The sequence below is a fragment of the Budorcas taxicolor genome, chromosome 8 (assembly GCF_023091745.1).
Source record: "Budorcas taxicolor isolate Tak-1 chromosome 8, Takin1.1, whole genome shotgun sequence".
Classification (NCBI taxonomy): Eukaryota; Metazoa; Chordata; class Mammalia; order Artiodactyla; family Bovidae; genus Budorcas; species Budorcas taxicolor.
Window position 1 is genome coordinate 31,709,185 of NC_068917.1, and position 23,717 is coordinate 31,732,901.

General features: G+C 37.2%; 1 protein-coding gene across 1 annotated transcript in view; it reads right to left on the reverse strand.

Annotated features, from left to right (window-relative positions):
- CCDC171 (coiled-coil domain containing 171) overlaps nucleotides 1-23,717 on the reverse strand; it is a 321,044-nt gene that overhangs the window by 70,196 nt on the left and 227,131 nt on the right. The window contains exon 23 of the mRNA XM_052645254.1: nucleotides 21,997-22,128. Within this exon, the coding sequence (XP_052501214.1) occupies nucleotides 21,997-22,128 (132 nt within the window). The remainder of the gene's footprint in view (nucleotides 1-21,996; nucleotides 22,129-23,717) is intronic.

Below are 23,717 nucleotides of genomic sequence, written 5' to 3' on the forward strand. Positions count from 1 at the left end.
GAACTAAACAGACATTTCTCTGAAGACGACATACAGATGGCTAACAAACACATGAAAAGATGCTCAACATCACTCATTATCAGAGAAATGCAAATCAAAACCACAACGAGGTACCATCTCACACCGGTCAGAATGGCTGCTATTCAAAAGTCTACAAACAAGAAATGCTGGAGAGAGTGTGGAGAAAAGGGAACCCTCCTACACTGTTGGTGGGAATGCAAACTAGTAAAGCCACTATGGAGAACAGTGTAGCGATTCCTTAAAAAGCTAGAAATAGGGCATACATACTGAGGAAACCAGAATTTAAAGAGACACGTGTACCCCAGTGTTCTTCGCAGCACTGTTTACAACAGCCAGGATGTGGAAGCAACCTAGATGTCCATCAGCAGATGAATGGAAAAGAAAACCGTGGTACATATACCCAATGGAATATTACTCAGCCATTAAAAAGAATGCATTTGAATCAGTTCTAATGAGGTGGATGACACTGGAGCCTATTATAAGACACTATTATACAGAGAGAAGTAAGTCAGAAAGAAAAACACCAGTACAGTATACTAACGCATATATGTGGAATTTAGAAAGATGGTAACGATGACCCTATATGTGAGACAACAAAAGAGACACAGATGTAAAGAACAGTCTTTTGGACTCTGTGGGAGAAGGTGAGGGTGGAATGATGTGAGAGGAGTACTGAAACATGTATATTATCATATGTGAAACAGATCACCAGCCTAGGTTCGATGCATGAGACAGGGTGCTCAGGGCTGGTGCTCTGGGATGACCCTGAGGGATGGGATGGGGAGGGAGGTGGGAGAGGGTTTCAGGATGGGGAACACATGTACACCCATGGCTGATTCATGTCAATGTATGGCAAAAACCACTCCAATATTGTAAAGTAATTAGCCTCCAATTACAATAAATAAATTAATAAAAAAAAAAAATAACCCAAGGAGGGAGGTGAATCCACACTCTACAAATGAACTGGAATGTATGGTAAGTCAATAAAGCCTCAGTTCAGTTCAGTTCAGTCGCTCAGTCGTGTCTGACTCTTTGAGACCACATGAATTGCAGCACACCAGGCCTCCCTATCCATCACCAACTCCCGGAGTTCACTCAGACTCACATCCATCGAGCCAGTGATGCCATCCAGCCATCTCATCCTCTGTCGTCCCCTTCTCCTCCTGCCCCCAATCCCTCCCAGCATCAGAGTCTTTTCCAATGAGTCAACTCTTCGCATGAGGTGGCCAAAGTACTGGAGTTTCAGCTTCAGCATCATTCCCTCCAAAGAAATCCCAGGGTTGATCTTCTTGCAGTCCAAGGGACTCTCAAGAGTCTTCTCCAACACCACACCTCAAAAGCATTAATTCTTTGGTGCTCAGCTTTCTTCACAGTCCAACTCTCACATCCATACATGACTCATGGAAAAACCATAGCCTTGACTAGATGGACCTTTGTTGGCAAAGTAATGTCTCTGCTTTCAATATGCTATCTAGGTTGGTCATAACTTTTCTTCCAAAGAGTAAGCGTCTTTTATGGCTGCAGTCACCATCTGCAGTGATTTTGGAGCCCCCCAAAAATAAAGTCTGACACTGTTTCCACTGTTTCCCCATCTATTTCCCATGAAGTGATGGGACCAGATGCCATGATCTTCGTTTTCTGAATGTTGAGCTCTAAGCCAACTTGTTCACTCTCCACTTTCACTTTCATCAAGAGGCTTTTGAGTTCCTCTCCACTTTCTGCCATGAGGGTGGTGTCATCTGCATATCTGAGGTTATTGATATTTCTCCTGGCAATCTTGATTCCAGCTTGTGCTTCTTCCAGCCCAGCGTTTCTCATGATGTATTCTGCATATAAGTTAAATAAGCAGGGTGACAATATACAGCCTTTATGTACTCCTTTTCCTATTTGGAACCAGTCTGTTGTTCCATGTCCAGTTCTAACTGTTGCTTCCCAACCTGCATACAGGTTAGGCTGGACCAAATCTTTGCCCGAGACCAAATCTTTGCACACAGGAAGTGTGTTCTCACTTCCTGTAGAGCCCCAATCTCTAAAGCTTACTGGGATCCCAGTTCTAACAATAATTACTATGTGCCAGACACCATATTGGACTTCCCTAATGGCTCAATGGTAAAGAACCTTCCTGCCAATGCAGGAGACGTGGGTTCAGTCCTGAGGTTGGGAAGATCCCCTGGAGAAGGGAATGGCAACCCAATCCAGGAATCTTGCCTGGGAAATCCTGTGGATAGAGGAGCCTGGTGGGCTATAGTCCATTGAGTTGCAAGAGTCAGACACGATTGAGCAACTAAACCACAGACGAGACTCCATATTATGAGGTTTGTATATTTTCGCAATTCTAACTATAACCTTTCAAGACTCACATTATCTCTATTTTATAGAACAAGAAACTAAGGCTCAGTGATGCTAAGTACATTATGCAAGGTCCCCTAGCTAATAAAGAAAGGAATTAGGTTTCGAATCCACGTCTGTCCGATTCCAAAGCCCATGCTCACCCTGTGTGTTGCAAGTTTTCCCGTTTGCTTTGGACTGGTTTAGCGGGGGTTTTTTTGCTTTGTTTTGGCTGTCTATCATACAAAGTTTCTCACTTAAATCAGAAGAATTCAACTAAGCTCTCCAAGTTTCACAAAATTGTGCAGGTAGCCTATCACAACATTCATTTTTGCTAATTTCAGTTTTCTCCTCTATTAACTGAAAAAGGTACAAAAGCAAAGCCCTTGGACTTCCCTGGTGGTCCAGTGGTTAACAACCTAACTGCCAATGCAGGGCACTCAGGTTTATTTCCCTAGTCCAAGATGATTCTACATGCCTCGGGACAACTAAGCCTGTGTGCTACAACTATTGAGCCCACACACCGCAACTAGTGAATTCATGCACGCTAGAGCCCATGCTTCGCAACAAGAGATACCACCTCAATGTGGTACAATGAAGACCCAGTGCAGCCAAAAATTAAGTAAACAACAATTTTTTAAAAAGCAAGCCCCTCTTGAATTTTGCTACAAAACCAAGATTTTCAAAGATATCAAACTCATTAATAATTATTACATTACACTGACTCTGAGCTAATAATTCTTGCTTCTGTAATGGAAATAAATATTTATTTCAGGTGAAATTTTCTTGGGGATTTTACTCATTCTGTAGAATGAATTCAGTAAACATTTACAACAAGTCAATGAATCTCTATACTATCCAAATATGTCACATAAATTCTATACTTTCTCCAAAGCATCTTTTGATTTTATAAAAATGTAATATGAAAGAAGGTTGTCAGGTTATTTTAATGAGAAAAAATTATATTAAGATTATAAACTATGTCAAATGTAGTATTACCCACACAATAAAAGATAATTTTTTAAAAAGACAAATTTTGGAAAACAACTCCTAGTGTATTTAATTGACTTATATACATAAAATGGGAGTATGCTGTGCATTTCTCAGCAGTCTGACTTAAGGATCTGATATTGGTACAGGACTTTACAAGGAAAATACCAAGACAATGACATCATCATAAATCCTACCTATATAGGATTAGCTCATCTGACTCAATTTCTCATTCTGAATGATGTCTAGGCATACTGGATATATGTGCAGAAGGAATGGGATTCCAAAAAGTTATATTTCCATTTTTTTGTACTAAGACTGGGGAAGACTTTTACCTTGCCATATCTGAAATATTAGCTAGCAGAGAAATGACCTTTCCTTTATGTAGAAATAACAATTTTGGTAAACCTGGTTTTCTTATCCGCCTATCTCAGATGAGATGGTTTTCCATTGTTAGACAGCTCACTTTGACCTTTAATATCCTAGGGGTTGTGTGCATGTACTGGAATTACTATGTGTCCCTGAGAGACTGGTCTGGAACACTGATATCCACTTAATACTGTGCACTCCTATTTATTTAGTGCAGAGAATGACTAAAATTATGCACAACCAGATACTTAAGGCAATATGCACACAGACATTAAAATGCTTTTCAGTGGTAATAGTGACAATGATAAAGATAGTAAATATGTCAAGTAATTAGTACAAAAAATTTGGGTGCAAATGTATAACCTCCTGAAGTCAAGGACAATTAAAACAAAAAAGCATAAATTGATTTAACGTGATGCTGCATATAGTTCAGGTAGGTTTTTCTTGGTGTTATTAAGAAAAAGAGAATCTAAGTTCATTTCCCCTTCTTGCTATCTGAAATGGCCCTGGACTTATCCCATCACTAAAAATTTTTACTTGCACCACTTTGAAGGATGTAAATATAGTAGCTTTTCAGGTACAAGAAGGACCCTCATGGGAAATTCATGGGAAACTATATTCAGCAGAGTCGCAGTATACTTTTGCATCAGATTATTTTAAATGATGTTTTCTTTGTATCATGTTTAGACTCTCAACTTTTTTCTGGCCTCCACTCAACTATGGCATATATAACTTGAATGTGCCTAAAACAAGGCCAATTCTTTGTCAAATATATTATTTGCAACCAGAATTGAATCAAGGCCAATTTGAAGCTAAATGCAGCATCTAGACTGATGATGATTACTATTCTTATTATGCTAAAGCTTAATGTAAAGAAAGACCAAAGGGATAAGAAATGACATATTGGCTTCTGGTAAGAATATAAAAAAAAATCATCAAAATAATCAGAGACTGAAAAAAAAGAAACTACTGCATATGGACATATAATATGGCTCCTCATAGAAACTACTGAATATGGACATATAATAAATATCCACAATACAATAAGAATATGGACTATAATAATGATAGCAGAAGTTGTAGCTCAGCAGCAGCAGCAATAGTTAATGAAATTCCCTTGCTATAGAGACTTAAAAATTTAAGATGCTCAAATCTTAAAAATCTACACAAAATACAAAAAAATCTATACAAAATGCTATACAAAAAATGTATACAAATGTTAATCATATAGGTCAATTATAGAATTGGCACTGTGTTTACTAATATATTGGAAAAGAAGGGCTTACAAAATGACAGTAGTTTAGTTTGTGAGTAACAAAGATGATGCTGTTAAAGTGCTGCTCTCAATATAAAGCAAATTTAGAAAACTCAGCAATGGTCACATGGCTGCAAAAGGTTAGTTTTCATTCCAATCCCAAAGAACAGCAATACCATAGAATGTTCAAATTACCATATATTTGCGCTCATTTCATGTGCCAGGGAGGTAATGCTCAAAACCTTCAAGCTAGGCTTCAACAGGACATGAACTAAGAACTTCCAGATGTACAAGCTGGATATAGAAAAGGCAGAGGAACTCGAGATCAAATTGCCAACATCCGCTGGATCATAGAAAAAGCAAGGGAATTCTGAAAAACATCTACTTCTGCTTCACTGACTACACTAAAGCCTTTGACTGTGTGGATCACAACAAACTGGAAAATTCTTAAGGAGATGGGAATACCTGACTATCTTACCTGCCTCCTGAGAAACCTCTATGCTGGTGAAGGAACAACAGTTAGAACCAGACATGGAACAATGAACTAGTTCAAAACTGGGAAAGGAGTACATCAAGGCTGTATATGTCACCCTATTTATTTAACTTCTATGCAAAGATATCATGAAAAATTCTAGGCTAGACGAATCACAAGCTGGAATCAAGATTGCCAGATGAAATATCAACAATCTCAGATATGCAGATGATACCACTTTAACGGCAGGAAATGAGGAGGAACTAAAGAGCCTCTTGATGAGGGTCAAAGAGGAGAGTGAAAAAGCTGGCTTGAAACACAACATTCAAAAAACTAAGATCATGGCATTCAGACCCATCACTTCATGGCAAATAGAGGGGGAAAATGGAAATAGTGACAGGATTTATTTTCTTGGGCTCCAAATTCACTGCAGATGGTGACTATAGCCATGAAATTAAAAGATGCTTGCTTCTTGGGAAAAAAGGAGCAAAGCTATGACAAACCTAAATACCATATTAAAAAGCAGAGGCATCATATTTTACCAACAAAGGTCCGTACAGTTAACACTATGGTTTCTCCAGTAGCCATGTATGGATGTGAGAGTTAGACCATAAAGAAGAATTGATGCTTCTGAACTATGGTGTTGGAGGAGAATCTTTGGAGTCTCTTGGACTGCAAGGAGATCAAACCAGTCAATCCTAAAGAAAATCAACTCCGAATATTCACTGGAAGGACTGATGCTGAAGCTGAAGCTCTAATATTTTGCCACCTGATGTGAAGAGCCAACTCATTGGAGAAGACCCTGATGCTGGAAAAGACTGAAGGCAGAAGGAGAAGGGGGCAACAGAGGATGAGATGATTGGATGACATCACTAACTCTAGGAAATAGTGAAAGACAGGGAAGCTTGCTGTGCTGCATTCCATGGGGTTGGAAAGAGTTGGACACAGCTTAGCAACTGAACAACAAAGAAATAACTGCAGGGTCATAGGAAACCATGAAGAAATGTAACTTTACTACTTTAGCTCTCCATCAGAAAAAAAAATACTATTATAGTTACTATTTCTTTGGAACCTACTATATCTTGACATCACTGTGAGTTTGACAATGGAGAATTTACTAGCCTGCTTCAGATTCTATTGACATACAGATAAGACTTAGCACTGTATGAGTGTAAAAATGAATATTTTTATTGAATTCTGATGGTGTGAGCTGGAATTCAGGAAGTCTGGCTTTGACTAAATGTCAAAACCATAACATCTGGCACTGATACATGGAAATGTTTATATAAACTTTTGATAACTATGAGTATATTCTTCAGAGATCAGTTACTTCGACTAATCTCTATTTCTTATCAAGTAATAGACACACCTCTGCAGGATGATTTGGACTGCTCATACAAAAGAAGAGCATTTTCTTGTCGCAGTAAATAAAGTGTAAGAAAATCTGAGCATGGTCTGTTTTCTGTGGCAACATGCATCATCTCCAATCTTTACACAGTCCTTGCAAAATAGGAATTACTTAGTACAATATGTTCAGAGTCCATAACTAATTGTCTTAAGGGTACATTGTTAATAAATGGCACAACTGGAAATCAGGGGTCCATCTGATTCCAGACTCCTTGCTCTTTTATATGCAAACAACTCTGCCTCTTGAGAACACCCTAATTCTGGGAAAGATAGAGGGTAGAAGGAAGGGGGTGACAGATGATGAGATGGTTGGATGGCATCATTGACCCAAGGGACATGAGTTTGAGCAAACTCCAGGAGATAGTGAAGGACAGGGAAGCCTGGCGTGCTGCAGTCCATAGGGCCACAAAGAGTTAGACATGACTAGGCAACTGAACAACAACAACTGCCTCTTGAAAGGTCTACAACAGAGAAAAATTCAATTCATTAGTTAATGTATTCAACAAATATTATTGAGCACCTGTTATGTTCCAGGTGTTGAAGATACTGTGCTAAACATCAAGCCATGCCTGCATGGGTCTTACATTCCAGTAAGAGGAGAATACGAGTTCATGTGCTGTGAAGGAAAATAAAGCAGAGTCATGGCTATTAAGTGTGATGGGAGAAGGGAAGCTATTTGAGTTAGTGACGAGAGAAGGCGTCCAAGAGGCAACATTTAAGTGAAGGCATGAAGTGAAGGACTGGGCGTCAGGAACACCTGGGGAGAGCACATCAAGAAAAGTGAGGGACCAGCAAGTTGAAGGCCTCAGAAATGGAACTGTACCTGCCGCATCCAAGTTAAACCAAAAGGCCAGTATGGCTATTACATATCTATTGCTATATTCTCAGTGAATGAGGTGGAGAGCTCTGGGAGAAGGAAGCTGGAGAGTCAAGACCAGATTGTGAAGAGCCCATGGCCAATACAAGACAGCTGTAGTGTATTTGAAGGCCGAGGTAAAGCCATTTACCTGTATAGGAAGAGAGGAGGCAAGCTCTGATTCCCGTTTATTAAGCTGGGGCAATAACACACTTTAAGATTTCACGGTGACATTGAATGGGTGAAACACTATTAATAGAGTAGATAATCCCCTCAAAAAAGACAGCACTCTTCTTGTTCAAAAAGTGTTCTCAAGGAGGATATAAAACAAGATTAGCGATATATTCAGACCCTGTCCCAGACTCCATATTCCACAAAGGCTCCCAAGCGTACGTGCTAGCCCTTTGAGAGATCCCTGATTAGTGCTTGTTTTGTTCTTGCTCTATTAGGAACTAACATTTGGGATTCTTTTTTTAACTCCTTCTCCCGAAATGCGCATTCATCCTCTGTCATCTCAGTCATGTGCAAGGCTGGATGCTGAGCAGGAGCTCCATACTTACCATACTTACTTGTGAAGCCTGACTAAATTAACAACATGTAATATGGTAGGGTTCTTCATTTTAGAGCTAGTGAGACCTTCCATTTCAGTAATAATGTGGACAATACTGAGAGTGCCTATTTATCCAATTCAAAAGCTATCTGGAGCTTAACAAAGGGCACTTTATATTCTAATAATTTCTCTCTGATTTATACTTTTTGGAGACCAAAGTGATAACCAGCACTCCCCATTTGTCTGTTCCATAATCAACCTACCAAGATCCAACTGCTTTAATCAAATTTGACAGTGTAACAAAAAACACACCGTAATTTTGGTCTTTGTGTGTTCAGCAGGCAAATTTTCTTAAAGGAGTGGTGTTAATACAAAAAGAAAAGTTATAGACATAAATTACTTTCAGGGCTGAAAGCTAATTGTTCACAACCAAAGAAAAACTGTCCAGTCCAGTTTCTCAAAATGGACAGCATTCAGAAAGTGCACTTGATCTAAACTACTGATAAAGAATAAATACAATATATACACGTTGAACACGTGTCTTTCCTCTTTTCACATAAAATTGTTAGCTTTATGAATCTCAGCAAAGGAAATCCATAGTGTCTTTCCATCAGTTTTTACAAAGGTGCTAAAAAGCCATTTAGTTGAAATTATAAGAATTTGATGTACTTGTCTGTGGCTTAATTGAATCCAGTATGAACAATTGGTAGGTAAAGTGTCTGCCTACAATGCAGGAGACCCAGGTTCAATCCCTGGGTCAGGAAGATCCCCTGGAGAAGGAAATGGCAACCCACTCCAGTACTCTTGCCTGGAAAATCCCACTGATGGGAGGAGCCTGGTAGGCTACATACAGTCCATGGGGTCGCGAAGAGTCGGACACAACTGAGTGACTTCACTTTCTTTCACTTTCTACAGATCAGGCTATGGTACTTTATCTATGCCTCTCCTACAAAGATAAAGCATGAAAAGTGAGCAATCATTTTTACATCTCATTTCAATCATAAATTTCATATTCCTGTTGGAAAGATATTTGAGTCACTTTTGTATCCCACAGCACAGTTCAATACCCTGTTCTTGGCAGGTATATGGTGCATCATTGATGTTGCTGCTAAATCACTTCAGTCGTGTCCGACTCTATGCGAACCCGTAGATGGCAGCCTACCAGGCTCCCCTGTCCCTGGGATTCTCCAGGCAAGAACACTAGAGTGGGTTGCCATTTCCTTCTCCAATGCATGAAAGTGGAAAGTGAAAGTGAAGTCGCTCAGTCGTGTCCAACTCTTAGCAATCCCATGGACTGCAGCCCACCAGGCTCCTCCATCCGTGGGATTTTCCAGGCAAGAGTACTAGACTGGGTGCCATTGCCTTCTCCGATCATTGATGTTAGCCATACCCAAATCTATATGATTGAAAGAGCTGATCATTTTATTTTTTTAAGCCAATTTACTGGATTGAATTTGTCTCTAAATACTCTCAAAAGTTACAAAGAATTCAGAAAACTCAATATCATGACAAATAATCCAATTAAAAATGGGCAAAGGCTCTGAAAAGACATTTTCCCAAAAACACATACAAATCGCCAACAGGCACGTGAAAAGGCACTCATCATCACTAATCATCAGGGAAATGGAAATGCAAATCAAAACCACAAAGAGACGTCACCTGGTATCTTAGAATGGTTATCATCAAATCAAACAGAAAAAAGATAGCAAATCCTGGTGAGGGTGTGGACAAAAGGAAACCCAAGTACACTGTCAGTGGTATTGTAAATTGAAACAGCAACTACGGAAAACAGTATAAAAGTTCCTCCTCACAAGAAATATGATTCAGCAAGTCTACTTCTGGGACCATATCAGAAAGAAACAAAAATGCTATGTCAAAGAGATATCTGCATCCATATATTTATAGCAGCATTATTTACAACAGCCAAGGCATGAAACAACCAAACTGTTGACCAACAGATGAAAGGATAAAGTCTATATGTGTGTATGTATATACATATATATTTTAGCCATTTAAAAAAAAGAAACTCCTGCCATTTGTGACAACATGGATGGACCTCGAGGGCATCATGCTAAGAGGAATAAGTCAGACAGAGAAACACAAATAAACACTGTTATGATCTCACTTAATTAAAGAATTTTTTTTTAAAATAATAACTCAGGAGGGGAAAAAAAAAAAGGTCAGACTTATGGTTACCAGAGGTTGGAGGTGAGAGGAGGGGGAACTGACTGAAGTAGGGTGGTCAAAAGATACAAACTTCTAGTTCCAAGATAAGTAAGTACCAGGAATATAATGTAAAACATGATGACTATAGTTTACACTGCTGAGGGGTAGATTTGAAAGTTGTCAAGACAGTAAATTCAAAGAGTTCTCATCACAAGGAGAAAAACATTTTTTTCTTTCTTTCTTATATATGGGAGGATGGATGTTCACTAAACTTATTATGGTAATCATTTCCCAATACTATATGTAAGTCAACTTATGCTATATACCTTAAACTTATACAGTGCTGTATGTCAATTATATCCCAATTAAACTAAAACAAAAAATAAAGATAAATAAAGCTATAACCAATGCAATAAATAAATACTCTCAGCTTATATTTTCATTTTCCTTCTAGAATAAATAGAAAACTTTGATGCAGAGGCTATCTTGGTCCCTAGCCTTCCCATGCATTACCAGCTATCAGAGATGTGAAAACTAGGCCTGTGGGCTCCCAGTGACCTTGCTCTTCGTACCTGGAACATGTCTGGACACTAGGGCAGCTACTTCTCCAGTCCCCTCAGGAGTCTGCATCACCCTACCCAGTGTGAACAAATCAGAAAGACATGCATGAAAAGACAGGCAGTTTGTGTGACCAGGAATTTCATATCTAGTCTGCTTTTAGAATATAAAGAAAAGGGAGGGGCCCGAAAAGAATGTCTCAGGAGAGTCCTACTCACATGGAACAGAAATGTGCCTTTGATTTGCAAAAAAACTAGTGCAAAATCAAGAATCCCTTCTTATTTGATGAAGAATCGTAACATTCCTCAATTCACACCCACTGTCTCAAGAGTAATAATCTTAACTGCTCTCTGTTGAGGGCTTAGTGTAAGTCCCTGTGCTGAATGTCTCAGAGATTCTCCTTTTCAGGGACTTTTTCAGTGTTTCAGAGGCTGGGACTCCACGTTCCCAAGACAGGGGGCCCAGGCTTGACCCCTGGTCAGGGAACCAGACCCCGCATGCCCCAACTAAGACCTGGCATAGCCAAATAGATAAATAAGTATTTTTTTAAGACTTTTTTTTCCCTATTTTGTCCCATGACATAACTTAATAAATATACAAAGTTAAGCAGCATGTTTTAATTTAATCATGATTTCCTTCTCAGTTTTAGAAGGATTAAAGACATAGGGCTGCTGCTTCTAAATTTTAAATGTTGTGGGTAAATCATTCTACCAGATAACCATTCAATCAAAGATCCAAGGTTTGAGGACTTTTTAAAGCCTTGTTGGCAAACATGGATTGTCTCTTTTAAACACATCACAGATATCACTTAGGTTTGTGATATGTCACTTTGCTGAACTTCCTACCACCAGAACAGAACCGTGGGACTTTCTTTACTTTGGTGCTATTTTCTATGCTGCCCTTTTGATCCTAAGGAAACTATACCAACTCAGGTTCATTTTGATTAATATGCATCATAAAATATACTCCAAACAAAATAGTGCTCTGCAATATGGAAGCAATGTCACACACTCCACAGGGGAAATCTCCCTTAGGCTATGAGTGAAACAGCTCTCACTCGGAACAGATATTAAGATGCTAGTGTTCCATGTTTTTCTCAGTGAGTTACTTCTTAAGTTAGTCTTTCCCATAAAGGTTCCACATCTTTTTAATCAGCACTATGAAACTTTGGCCATTGAAAGAAAAAGAAAAGCTACCAGCACTTTACTAGAAAGCTCTGAAATTGAAAAGCATTTAAAGCTTCAAAATGACCCTATGTTTCATTGGTTACCTAATACATAGCATTATACAACCTCAAATAAGCTATTTTTTAAACCATGATTCTGACAATTTCAAGTTTAACTAGGGAGAGGAAGATTTACTTCATATAAAAAGTTTTAGGATCACTTTTAGTTCTGTTTTTTAATTCAGTCCTCGGCCTCTTTCTGTCCCTCTCCCTATCTGCCTGTCTCTATCAACATGCACACACAACCCCACACACATACACTCTTGAGACTAATAATAGTCTGTTTAATGAAACTCAAGGCATCTGTGGAATTATTACAAGAAATTATTTTGTACCTAGTTCTAGACTGAATGATTTACTGCATTTCCCTTAATCGGTAAGTTGCATATTCATTGCTGCATTTTCCTCTAACTGCTGTCACTTGTCACGCAGAATAGGGCAAATCAGGGTCAGTTTATATAAGCGGCATCAATCTGAAGAACTTCATCGGTCTTTATTTCAAGGCATTATGCAAAGAAAACTGACACTAAGAGAGCCTTAACTGACAGCAAATGAAATCAATCAGCAAATCACTAAGCCATAATAAACTCACTCAATTTGTAGATAACCCTTCCTTTCCCAGGTCTTCACCTAGGCAGTCCATCAAACACTGTTTTTTGTCTTTTTTTTGTCCAAGTAGCTGCAATGAATAGCAATTCTGTTGTAGCATTTGAGAGTTCAAGTGTGCACAGGCTTCAGTCTCGCAATAATGAGCGTTAAAAGGTATTATCGAGTAGGGTTATACTCAAATAAGACTTCAAAAATGAAAAAAAAGATACAGAGAGAGTCAAGTTTGGGATTTAGCTTTTGCCTGTTAATGTTAATGGCAAAGAAATGCTGTTCATATCATTCAGCAGCTTTTCTGCTTTGGGCTACCTGGAACTGAAAATTGCAACAACAAAAAAAAGCTCTTTACTTTCATACGTTTTGTGTTTTTGATTTTATCTGGTGCGTCTGAAACATTTCACATTCAGGCAAAATAATGTTAACATCTCAGAGTTGGAATCTGATGTTCAAAAACTAAACGGCATAAAGGCAAGAAGATGAGTTAAAAGAATATTTTAAAATAACATGTGAAAACAGTAGTAATGCTTAAATTACTCTGTAGAATAATTACTCAGAAGTGTATGGTGGGCATTCACCGAAGTGTCAGCCCATGGCTTTATACTGACCTGTAAGGAAACACGAGAGTTGTCGAACATTTTATTCTTTTTATTGCATGTTTCTACTAACATGAAACCTGTATCAAACATGTCATCAGTCAAAAGTCTCCAAGAGTCAAAACACTAAAACATTCCCTTAATGTACTTAGGTTACTTTTCCTGAAACCCAGGCCTATTTGCAGTTCAGTCTAACATAGCTTATATTAATTTCACATTTTACAATATAAAAGCACCCTCACATGTACATTATCCCATCTGATCTCCCCACAACTCTGTAAGTGAAAGCAAGACAGGCTTCACCACCTCCATTTAAAGATGAGGAAATAGGGGGCTCAGGGCCATTGAGTGATCTGCCAAGACGGTTAAATTACAGAGCCAGGACTTCAATCCAGGCATTCTGACTTTCCACATAGACTTGCTCCAATACTACATTGCTTGCCTCTTTCCCCAGCACACAGCATTATTTTATCCCTTCCAAATTGCCATTCTGATCAGCATGATATTTCCAGCAAGCTCAATGACACATAGAAAATTGCACAGATTCACAGTTGCTAACCTCCTCATCATCTGATTTACTTGCTTGTCTTTTAGAAGGGCAAAAATCTCAACCTGAGATGGAAAATAAGTGAGTTTACACCTGATCAAGGAATGTTTATAAGGCAAATATTTAAAGGAAAACAATTTAAAAACTACCTATTAGTGCTGTTTAATTTCCAAAGTACTTTCATCCATGTCATGGGATCCTCACAACTGCAGTAGGGCAAGTATCACCATCTCCATGTTACAGGGGACAAGCTGATGCACCAGAAGAAGTAAGGGCTGGAAGCTCACAGACGGTGATATTAGCAGAGAGCTCCAGCAGCACTCTTAGTACCACAAGGATGGTAACTCATGTTCATCCCTCACAAGAAAAGACAACGTGTTTTCCATGAGAAAAAGACAATGATTAGATAAAATAATGAGGATTCCTGCTACCTGGGTAATTTATGTCTATGGGGAAAGGATTCCATCTGTTCTGGGGCTAATTCTATTATTTTTAGATAAAGTTGTATAACCTCTTCAACCTTTTGTAATAGTCACTTGGCTATGATTTTACTTTCTTCCAAATTATTCTCCCTAGTAAAAAAGGAAGAAATGATACCCCCCAAAAAATAGGAAAAAAGACTTCATTTTAAATAATTCCTATCAGATTTTACTTAGTTCAGATTGCTGATACCAGGTCATATCCAGAGGGAATAATTCATGAATATTTTCAGCTGAATCAAGGAGTTAGTCACAAGATTCCTCAATATAACATTCTGTGTAGCAGAAGCTTTATACAGACATATTTCCTTGCCCTCATGTTATCCTGTGATTTTCCAAAGGCAAAGAGATTAAAGTCCCAACAGGGGGAAAGATAACCCCTCATTTCAGATCACCACCAACCCGAAATAAAATCTATGATACAAGATGTAAAATATCCCATCAGCTACCTATTAAAAAAAAAAAAACTTTTTAGTACTCCTAGTCTTAACAGATATTTATTTTTTAAAGAAATGTTAGTTATCATTTGATCCCCAAGATTGTTTTAACTACAAAGAAAAATACTTTTTTAAAAACAGCAAGTCCTTTAAAATAAAATACAGGGACTAAGAAAACAATGGTAGCATATAACACCTGGCAAAATATCTGAACCAAAACCCATAATTTCACATTTTTACTCTCAAGATTCTGCCCTAAAATTCTCACTGATGTATCCCCTATCCCCTCCAGCACCACCACCAAAATAAAGAGGGGAAATAAAAGTGCACATCACAGAGGGTGAGGAAGGGAAGGAAGGAGGAAGGGAGTCAGGGAGGGTGAGGGTACTTAGGTGATGAGACCTGATCTGTTCTAACAACAGATGACTGACGTGTGAGGCTGTTTCCAGTAGTCTTCCTGGTCAACAAAAACTAAAATGTCCTGTAACCTTAGGAGAAGATACAGATTCAGGACAAGGCACAATTCACAGTGAGGATAAATCCATGTTTAAATGCTGTTATACCTAGTCTTCCCTGTGGCTCAGTCAGTAAAGCATCTGCCTGCAACGTGGGAGACCCAGGCTCAATCCCTGGGTCGGAAAGATGCCCTGGAGAAAGAAATGGCAACCCACTCCAGTACTCTTGCCTGGAGAATTCCACTGACAGAAGAGCCTGGTGGGCTAGAGTCCATGGGGTCACAAAGAATCAAACACTACTGAGTGACTAACACTTTCATTTTCACTTTCACCCCACTTAGCAACAGACCCTAAAATCGGTCCCTCTGTACACATTAGCATCTTCCTTCTCTTCATATTTTGCTTCATTTAGCATCCCTCACAGCTGCGGTACCAGCAAGTTTTGAAGAAACTTAATGTCTGCTTGTGCACTCTCAAATCTCAAGAACAGAAGTCTAAAACTTGAACTAGCAAATAACAAAAATATTTTCTCTGACAACATTACGTCAGAAAATGCCATTTATTCTTCCTGGTGTCAACGTGAAAAATAAATTCACTGATTCTTATATTCATCTTTGAGTTAGGCCTCAAATCCAGGACGTTTAGATTCCTCACTGACACAGTTTATATTCTGTGGAATTGGAGATTATAGCTGTCAAGCTCTAAATGAGACCAAGGATGGCTTTTTCCCCATCAAAATACATTTGTTCTCAGATGAACTATATGATTTTTCCAGCTAATTGTTTTCCCCTAACAAACAGCTCCTCCCTCAGAAGAACTCGCCATCCTTTGAAGAAGGTAGAGTTTCAACATTCTCTTTGATGCTACAACCGAAATCTAAAATCATATTATGTTTTTAAATTTAAAAGATATTTTAATTTTTAGAATTTAAAGAGAACCACACACTCACTGATAACAAGTTGAGATAATCCTCAAATCTTTTTGATACTTTGGTACAAAAAGGTCAGATTTCCAATAATGTCAAACATTCAAAGCACAGTCATGGACTCAAAAATAAGTGAAAAAGAATATCTGTGAGACAAACAGCTGTCACAAAATATATTCTCTTTACTTCACCATGGAGACTCTTAGACTAAACCCTGACAACTCTGTGAGACAGTGCGACCCAGGGAGAACCGACATCTGAAAAGCAGGGAAGTCCTAAATTATATAAAGAAGGTAAAATTTTCTTTTAGAATCAGAAACTAAAGAACTATACTTAAAAAAGAAAAAAACTAAAGAATTAATAGAAGTCATTTAGTCTTTTAGGGACAACTGGGGAATTTTACATAGCATTATAGATATTTAGTGAGATTTTCATTCAAAATGGCTGATTTTCATGTTTAAAAAAATAATCAGATATCGAAAATTCATTTATGGAGATGGAATAAGTTGAAGAAAATATCTAAATAATACAAGCTTCCAAGCAAAATTCTCTAACATTTCTTTAATTTCTAGTTGTGCCCAAATGAACATGATTCTTGCACAATTAGAAGGCTGCTGCATCAAGCAGTATAACGGGGAACACATGTAAAAAATTATTAAGAGTGGCTGATTCTTGATATTTTTATTCCCTGATAGTTTAGTACTTAGGTACAGATATTTCTTTCTTTCTTCTCTACATTAAAAAAAAAATCCTTTCAAGATGCTCTTTTATGATTTAACTTTATAAATACAACAAAATAGCTGGAAGAAATTTCTATGCCTGGAAAGTAAGTTGAATGTAAAGAAACCACAGTATCCCAAAAGTTGTGGGTAAAACACATAACAAACAACCATACCAAGGACGGACTTCATAATAACACAGTAGGTTATGGGTGATTAAAGGATTACTGGATTTATGGTGAAGACTCTGTTGTTTAAAGTCTTCATAAATAAATGGTTTCACAATGAAGCCTTTCTAATGAAGTGTTTATAAAAATATATTTATAAAATATACTATATTTCCAGAGGTATAGTTATTGTGCACTAAGCCTTACACACTTTTATGAGATGGTTCAGGGGACTTTTCCTTTTAAATGAAGTGGGTTTAGAAGTTTAAAAAAATGATCCCAAATTTCTTAAAGGCATGCACAACTTAGGCACAGCAGCTTCCTGAGTCAACTTGTCTAGTGCCTGAAATCAAGTATTCGTGCACTGGAGCCTCCTCTGTGTGAGGCAGGGTTCTGAGCTCTGATGGTGTGACTGTGAACAAAATCAAGTTCTTGGCCTCATGAAGCTTTCACGTTGGTGGAAAGCTAATAAACAGTGAGTGCTTACCATGTTACTATTCTAAGCACTTCAACGGATTAACCCATTCAATCATTACACTGAGTTTGAAACTTCTATTATTTTCATTTTACAGATGAAGAGGCTGAAATACACAATTTAAGTAACATTTCCCATTAACCTCTTTTGGATTCTATTTTTGCCATGATCTTCTCACAAAAGAAACTATATTTTACAGGCAGACCCTACCCTTTATTTTTTTTCCCTCTCAGCTATCTTAAAACACACACACACACACACACATACACACACACACACACACACACACACACACCACTATGCCATGGTGCACAGAAGGCAGAAAGGCATGATTAAAAGAAGGAACAGGCCAGTGACCCTACTCACTGGATATGTGACCTTTAACAATTTTCACCTTAAAAAATTTCAGTTTATTCTTTTGGAAAATGGATAAAAGCAGAGTACCTATTATTTATAGGATTGTTGCAAGGATTAAACAAGAAAGCAAATGTAGGGTGTTTATTTAGCACAGTAACTGGTATGGAATAAGCATGCAATAATATCAATAATATTAACACTGATGTTGTTCTGTGTTGGTTATCACTGAATGGGAATGGAGGCACAGACACTTACTGGATGTCTGCTAATATTTTCCAGATATGAAAAGCATCGTACAATCGTTGAAAAAACAGAATTCAAAGTATAAGACAATGAGTAATAGATATTATCTTAATAAATTACGGGCAGAATATCTTTTCTTACAAAGTCCTCTGCATTCACACTGTACTGGGTTTTTAAGCTAAAGTTAACTTGTCTAATCTAGGTGTTTTATTTTTTGTTCAGTATCCTAGTAGACTAATATGCTGCTATTAAGGAGATAAAAGCCAAGGAATAACAGTTCTAAACTTGCCACAGGATCTTAGACAGGGGTTCATTGGCAACTTGGCCTCATTGGAACATCAAGTAACAAGGAAAAGTAAATAGAGAGCTAAAGTTGATCTTGACCAAAACTAAAAGCTTTGAAGAAACAAGAAAGAATGAAAGAATCAAATGGAAAGATACAAAGAAAAGATCCTAAGTGGTGCTGGAGAAGACTCTTGAGAGTCCCTTGGACATCAAGGAGATCAAACCAGTCAATCCTAAAGGATATCAACCCTGAATATTCATTGGAAGGACTGATGCTGACGTTCCAATACTTTGGCCACCTGATGCAAAGAGCCAACTCACTGGAAAAGACCTGATGCTAGGAAAGATTGAAGGCAGGAGAAGGAGTTAACAGAGGATGAAATCGTTGGGTGGCCTCACCAACTCAATGGACATGAGTTTGAGCAAATTCCAGGAGATAGTGAAGGACAGGGAAGCCTGGCATGCTGCAGTCCATGGGGATATAAAGAATCAGACACGATTTAGCAACTGAACAACAACCACCATTTCTTAAAAAAACAAAACACACACCAAAAAAAAAAAAACCCCACATCCCCCAAAAGTAATAAAATCAAGCTATACTACTATTGCTGACGTCATCTTTACAAGGTGTCTCACACTGCAGTATGTAGGTGTGCAATAACAAGAGCCACCCTGCTTGTCTGCTGCCTTTGCGCTGGGCACTGTGCTCCCCACTTCACATGCACTGCCTCATCCACACTCAGTACAAGCCTGAGAAACTGGTAGCATTACACTTCGTTGCAGATAAGGAAACTGAGGCTAAAAGCTAGCACATCTCAGAGACCAGCCAAACTGAATTATTTCCTGTAGGAGTATTTCAGTTACACGCTCTTCTGGGTTCAGAGAGATAAGGTAATCCATTCATCCCCTCAGCCTTCAGTTGTGCTCACTGGTCTTCCTTCCATCCAGGATTATACCTATAAGAAAGGTGTAATCTTCCGCTTTGGAAACAACAGACAGTGGCTGTCTAGGAAAACGTCATCTCCTATCGCTCTAAATGATGGTTAAATATGCTGGCCAAATAATTCAGACACTACCACATCCTGCATAGTGGGCCTCTCCTCGTCATAATCAAAGGTGAGGCACACTTTGAACGGTCCACCTCACCAGCACAGATTACAAAGTTAAACAAATAGTGAATTCCTAAATATGTTGCATACTTAGCATAAGTATATACATATACATACATACATATATATACACACACATACATACATATACTGCAAAGGTGAAAAGTTGAGTTCCATAATATTAGCCTATCAAATGGAAGCAAAATTTTTTATCTGTGAATGTGTCTACAATACACCACAAACTATGACCTACCTCATACACAGATGCATAATCTATACTTTATAAGTGGAAGAAAAACTCCACCACAGATTTCAAAGGCTTTATGCCTACCATTTAACACACATGTCTTGATTTTTACTGTCAGATTTTACCAGTTCAGGCTTTTCAGTCAAATATACCTAAACTTAAACCCAAACTCTAGGCCCTGCCATTTACTTGCTGTTGATCTGAGGAGAGTTACCTGCTATATTTGTTGTTTGTCAATTGTAAAACGAAAATAATGCTGTCTGCTTGACAGGCCCATTGTAAGAATTAATTGAGATCACTTATTTATAGAGCTAAGCATGATACTAGCTACATAGTAAGTGCTCACTAAAATGGCAGTTATAATTATTATAATTAAGGTCTTCAACTATTACAGTGCCTTTCTCCTCAAAGTACTCCATATCACTAACTGCATGCCTGCACACATGTGCATGCACGCATGTGTGCCTGAAAAACTATTATGGCCCAAATCGTGCTCTTCTCTGCATACTAAACCAAAACATATATTACTAGACTATAACGCATATTAGAGCACACCAATATAAAAATTACTCAAGTGTTTAGGTATACGGCAACCCATAGAGCTATTTTTATTAGAACTTGGGAAAGATAGTAGTTTAAAATACAAGCTTATACGTTTCCTTCTTGCTATTTGCAGATGTCAGGACTCTAGAAAGTTCATGTTTTGCCTTAAAAAATGGCATTCCTAGAAATCAGTCTCTTTCCAAATCATCAAAATCTAGAGTTTGGGAGAAGTATTTATTTGTGAATTAGGACAAGTACTAAGCCCTGGGAGATTCCAAATTAAGATAACCAAATAAAGGATTATTTTACAACCACTAGAAAAATATCAAATCATATTGTACTCACATATAATCAAATTTTAAATGTACATCTTAATCTTGAACTAAATAATAGCATAGTATGCTAGTCTATAACTAAAAATAAGTGTCTTATGCTTTGCTGTATAATTACATATATTTTACTATAATATGTGGACATTCTAATGAAAGAAGCAAGTATTTTTTCTTTGTTGAGTATTAATTTGAGTACTAATAACAAACTTAATTAGGGTATGAAGCATTTAGTTAGAAAAAAATTAACATAGCCCCACTTGTACTGACATTAATTTTGTGCAAAGTTAAAATTTCACAGGGTCATAATCTTGAAGAATGAAAAAGTTCATCTTAAATCTCAAAATGTGAAGCACAGACAGAGTTTTAAAAGATATTTCTCTTAAATACACTGAAAACTTTAGGGTTTTATTGAACAAGGACAACCTCTTTTGGAATTATCGGGCTCCCTATAGTTTATGTAACTTTGATAGATTTTTGTAATGAAGAAACTGGACATTAAAAAGAAAATAAAAAAAATAAAGAGAATAAAATATATACTAAATTTTGTTTTGTCTGATTCAAAAATATTTTTAAGCATAAGGAAAAAAAAAAATCACAATAACCTAACAGTAATCTAGAACAGAAGGCTAGCTGCAGCTTCTGAAAATAAATATGTTTTTGAAAATAAATATTTTTATTAAGTTTAAAGTTATTTATGATTTTGTGCTTTGAGTTTTATAAATGAAATAACTCCTTTGGCACATATTAATTACAATGTTTATTAAAACTAATCATTAAAGTATAAAATACTCTTCATGCAAAGAAGAGCTAGGTTCTAGATTTGTTGAAATTACCACCTACGAATATTGGATATATTTTGCAATTAACATTGAAAAATGTCAAATATCTCTCCTGATAATTTTATCTAAAGTGGTTTATTTTAAAAGAGTTAGAGCTACAAATTCAGACAAGCTTGAAGAGATAACAGCTTAGTGTCTTATTTTCGTCTGCTGCCCAGAAAGAATGTTCTTTTAATACTGTACTGAGCTATGAAACATATATTTTTTCCTTGGTAAAAAATACTTTTCTGGATTATTTAAGGTGCTAGTTCTAGGCTCTAAAGAAAAAAATACAATTACTTGTGAAACATAGTGTTACATGACAGAAGAAAAATGAGGAAAAATTATTTGCATCTCCTTTAAGTTAGTCACAAGACTTTGAGGCTTCTTCCATTCTCCCCAGTAAGTGCAATTTATTTTTCTACATGTGTCAGTAGCAAACAATGTTATTTAGACTCTAACCTGGCACGCTACAACCTCTGGCCCGCCCTTGAGCCCCTCCATTGCAAAGGTCTCCAGGTGCAGTCTGGGTAGCTGCAGGGTGAAGTCATTCCTACTTGCCGCAGTCCGTGACAGCGAGATCTGATCTCTGACCTAAAGGGAAAAAAATAGCATCAATGGTAATTCCCCTTCAGACACATTAACTGGGATGAACTGGGTCCCCTTGAGCCCACTGAGTGGACTTGCATTGATCGCTAGACCTGAAATCCATGAATAAATTTAGGACTAATTGATTTTTCGTTGCAAATAAATCTCTAATTCAGAGTGCTGGGGGAGAATGTTAAGAAGAAAAAGCATCCTCCTGCTTGAAATGAGCAGAGGGAAGAAGAGTTGCTGGAGCTCTTCTGATCAAGAGGTTTTGAATTATTTTTTCACTGTTCCACCCTCAAAAGAAAAAGGAAACAAGGAAAAACAAGCCCACACGAATCAAAAATAAATAGCAATCTCTTACTTATTCACACTCTCTTAATAACATATGTAATTTAACCAGTATTAATGGGTATATATTAAACAAGATAGTTATTAGGCACTAGTCTTCGACAAGACAAGTTCAGTATGTACTCTAGAATAAAAACAAATATGTTCAACACACAAGGAGACTTAAAAATACACTAGCAAGAGGTTTGTTTGCCCTCTTTACTCTTATTAAATGTGAATCTTAATGATTAAATACATATAAACCAACTTGGTCACATGACTTCTAAATAAGATAATGGATAAAATCAGTAGTGTTTGTACTATACTTGAAGTGTTCAGAAAGGTAACAATACAAACACATCACAGATCTGATATGGGAAAAATACCAATTCGCAAGCTAGTCTCTGCATCACATGCAGTTGATATTACACTGCCACCTTCTGGACAAATGAGAAATACTCACTATATAATATGAATAAAAGAAAATGTTTAGAAACAAGTATTTTCATTTTTAATTTCCAAATTACGTAAAAGCCTCAAAAATTCCACAGTTTAATTTTAAGATCAGTAGGCTCTCATCTTTAATCACATAGTTTAATGATAAGAGTTTTCATATGCAAGCATATTTCCTAACTTTTCTTATGCCTGAACAGGTTTTAAAATTTTATCTCTTTGACATTGTATCTTTGATAAATAGTATACAACTAGCTTAAAGTCACAGGACAAAATGAGTTTTTACGAGGTAGTAAAGGTCAAGAATGGGGAGAATCATCATTGTTGAAATACCTGTATTTATATCTCTAGTTTTATCTTAGCAACTTCATATATAACTTGGTAATAATAAATGACAGGAACCCTCACCTTCATTTTTCTATTCCACTTGGGTAGCTTGTAAAACTGTTTGAATTATTTCTTACTTTATGAATGAACTATCATACAACGTAAGGTTTCCTTAAATCAGCAAACATACACAAACACATGATGACATCTTTCATAGTTTGTGCTAATCCAGGCTATAAACATCCTTATCGTCTTAAGTTGAGCTGAAGAATTTCTGCCAATAACTGCATGTCAAAGTATATGCTGTAAACATACACTATAATGCAATTTGTATAACAGTGTGAGTACAATATTCATACCAGAGTCCCAATACAGAATGCATATTTATCTGTAACAAACACTTTCTAGTCTTCAGTTAGGATGAAAATGCTTTTAACTCACTTAAAATAAATCACATTTTACAAATGCCTTTGCTTTAGGTTTTA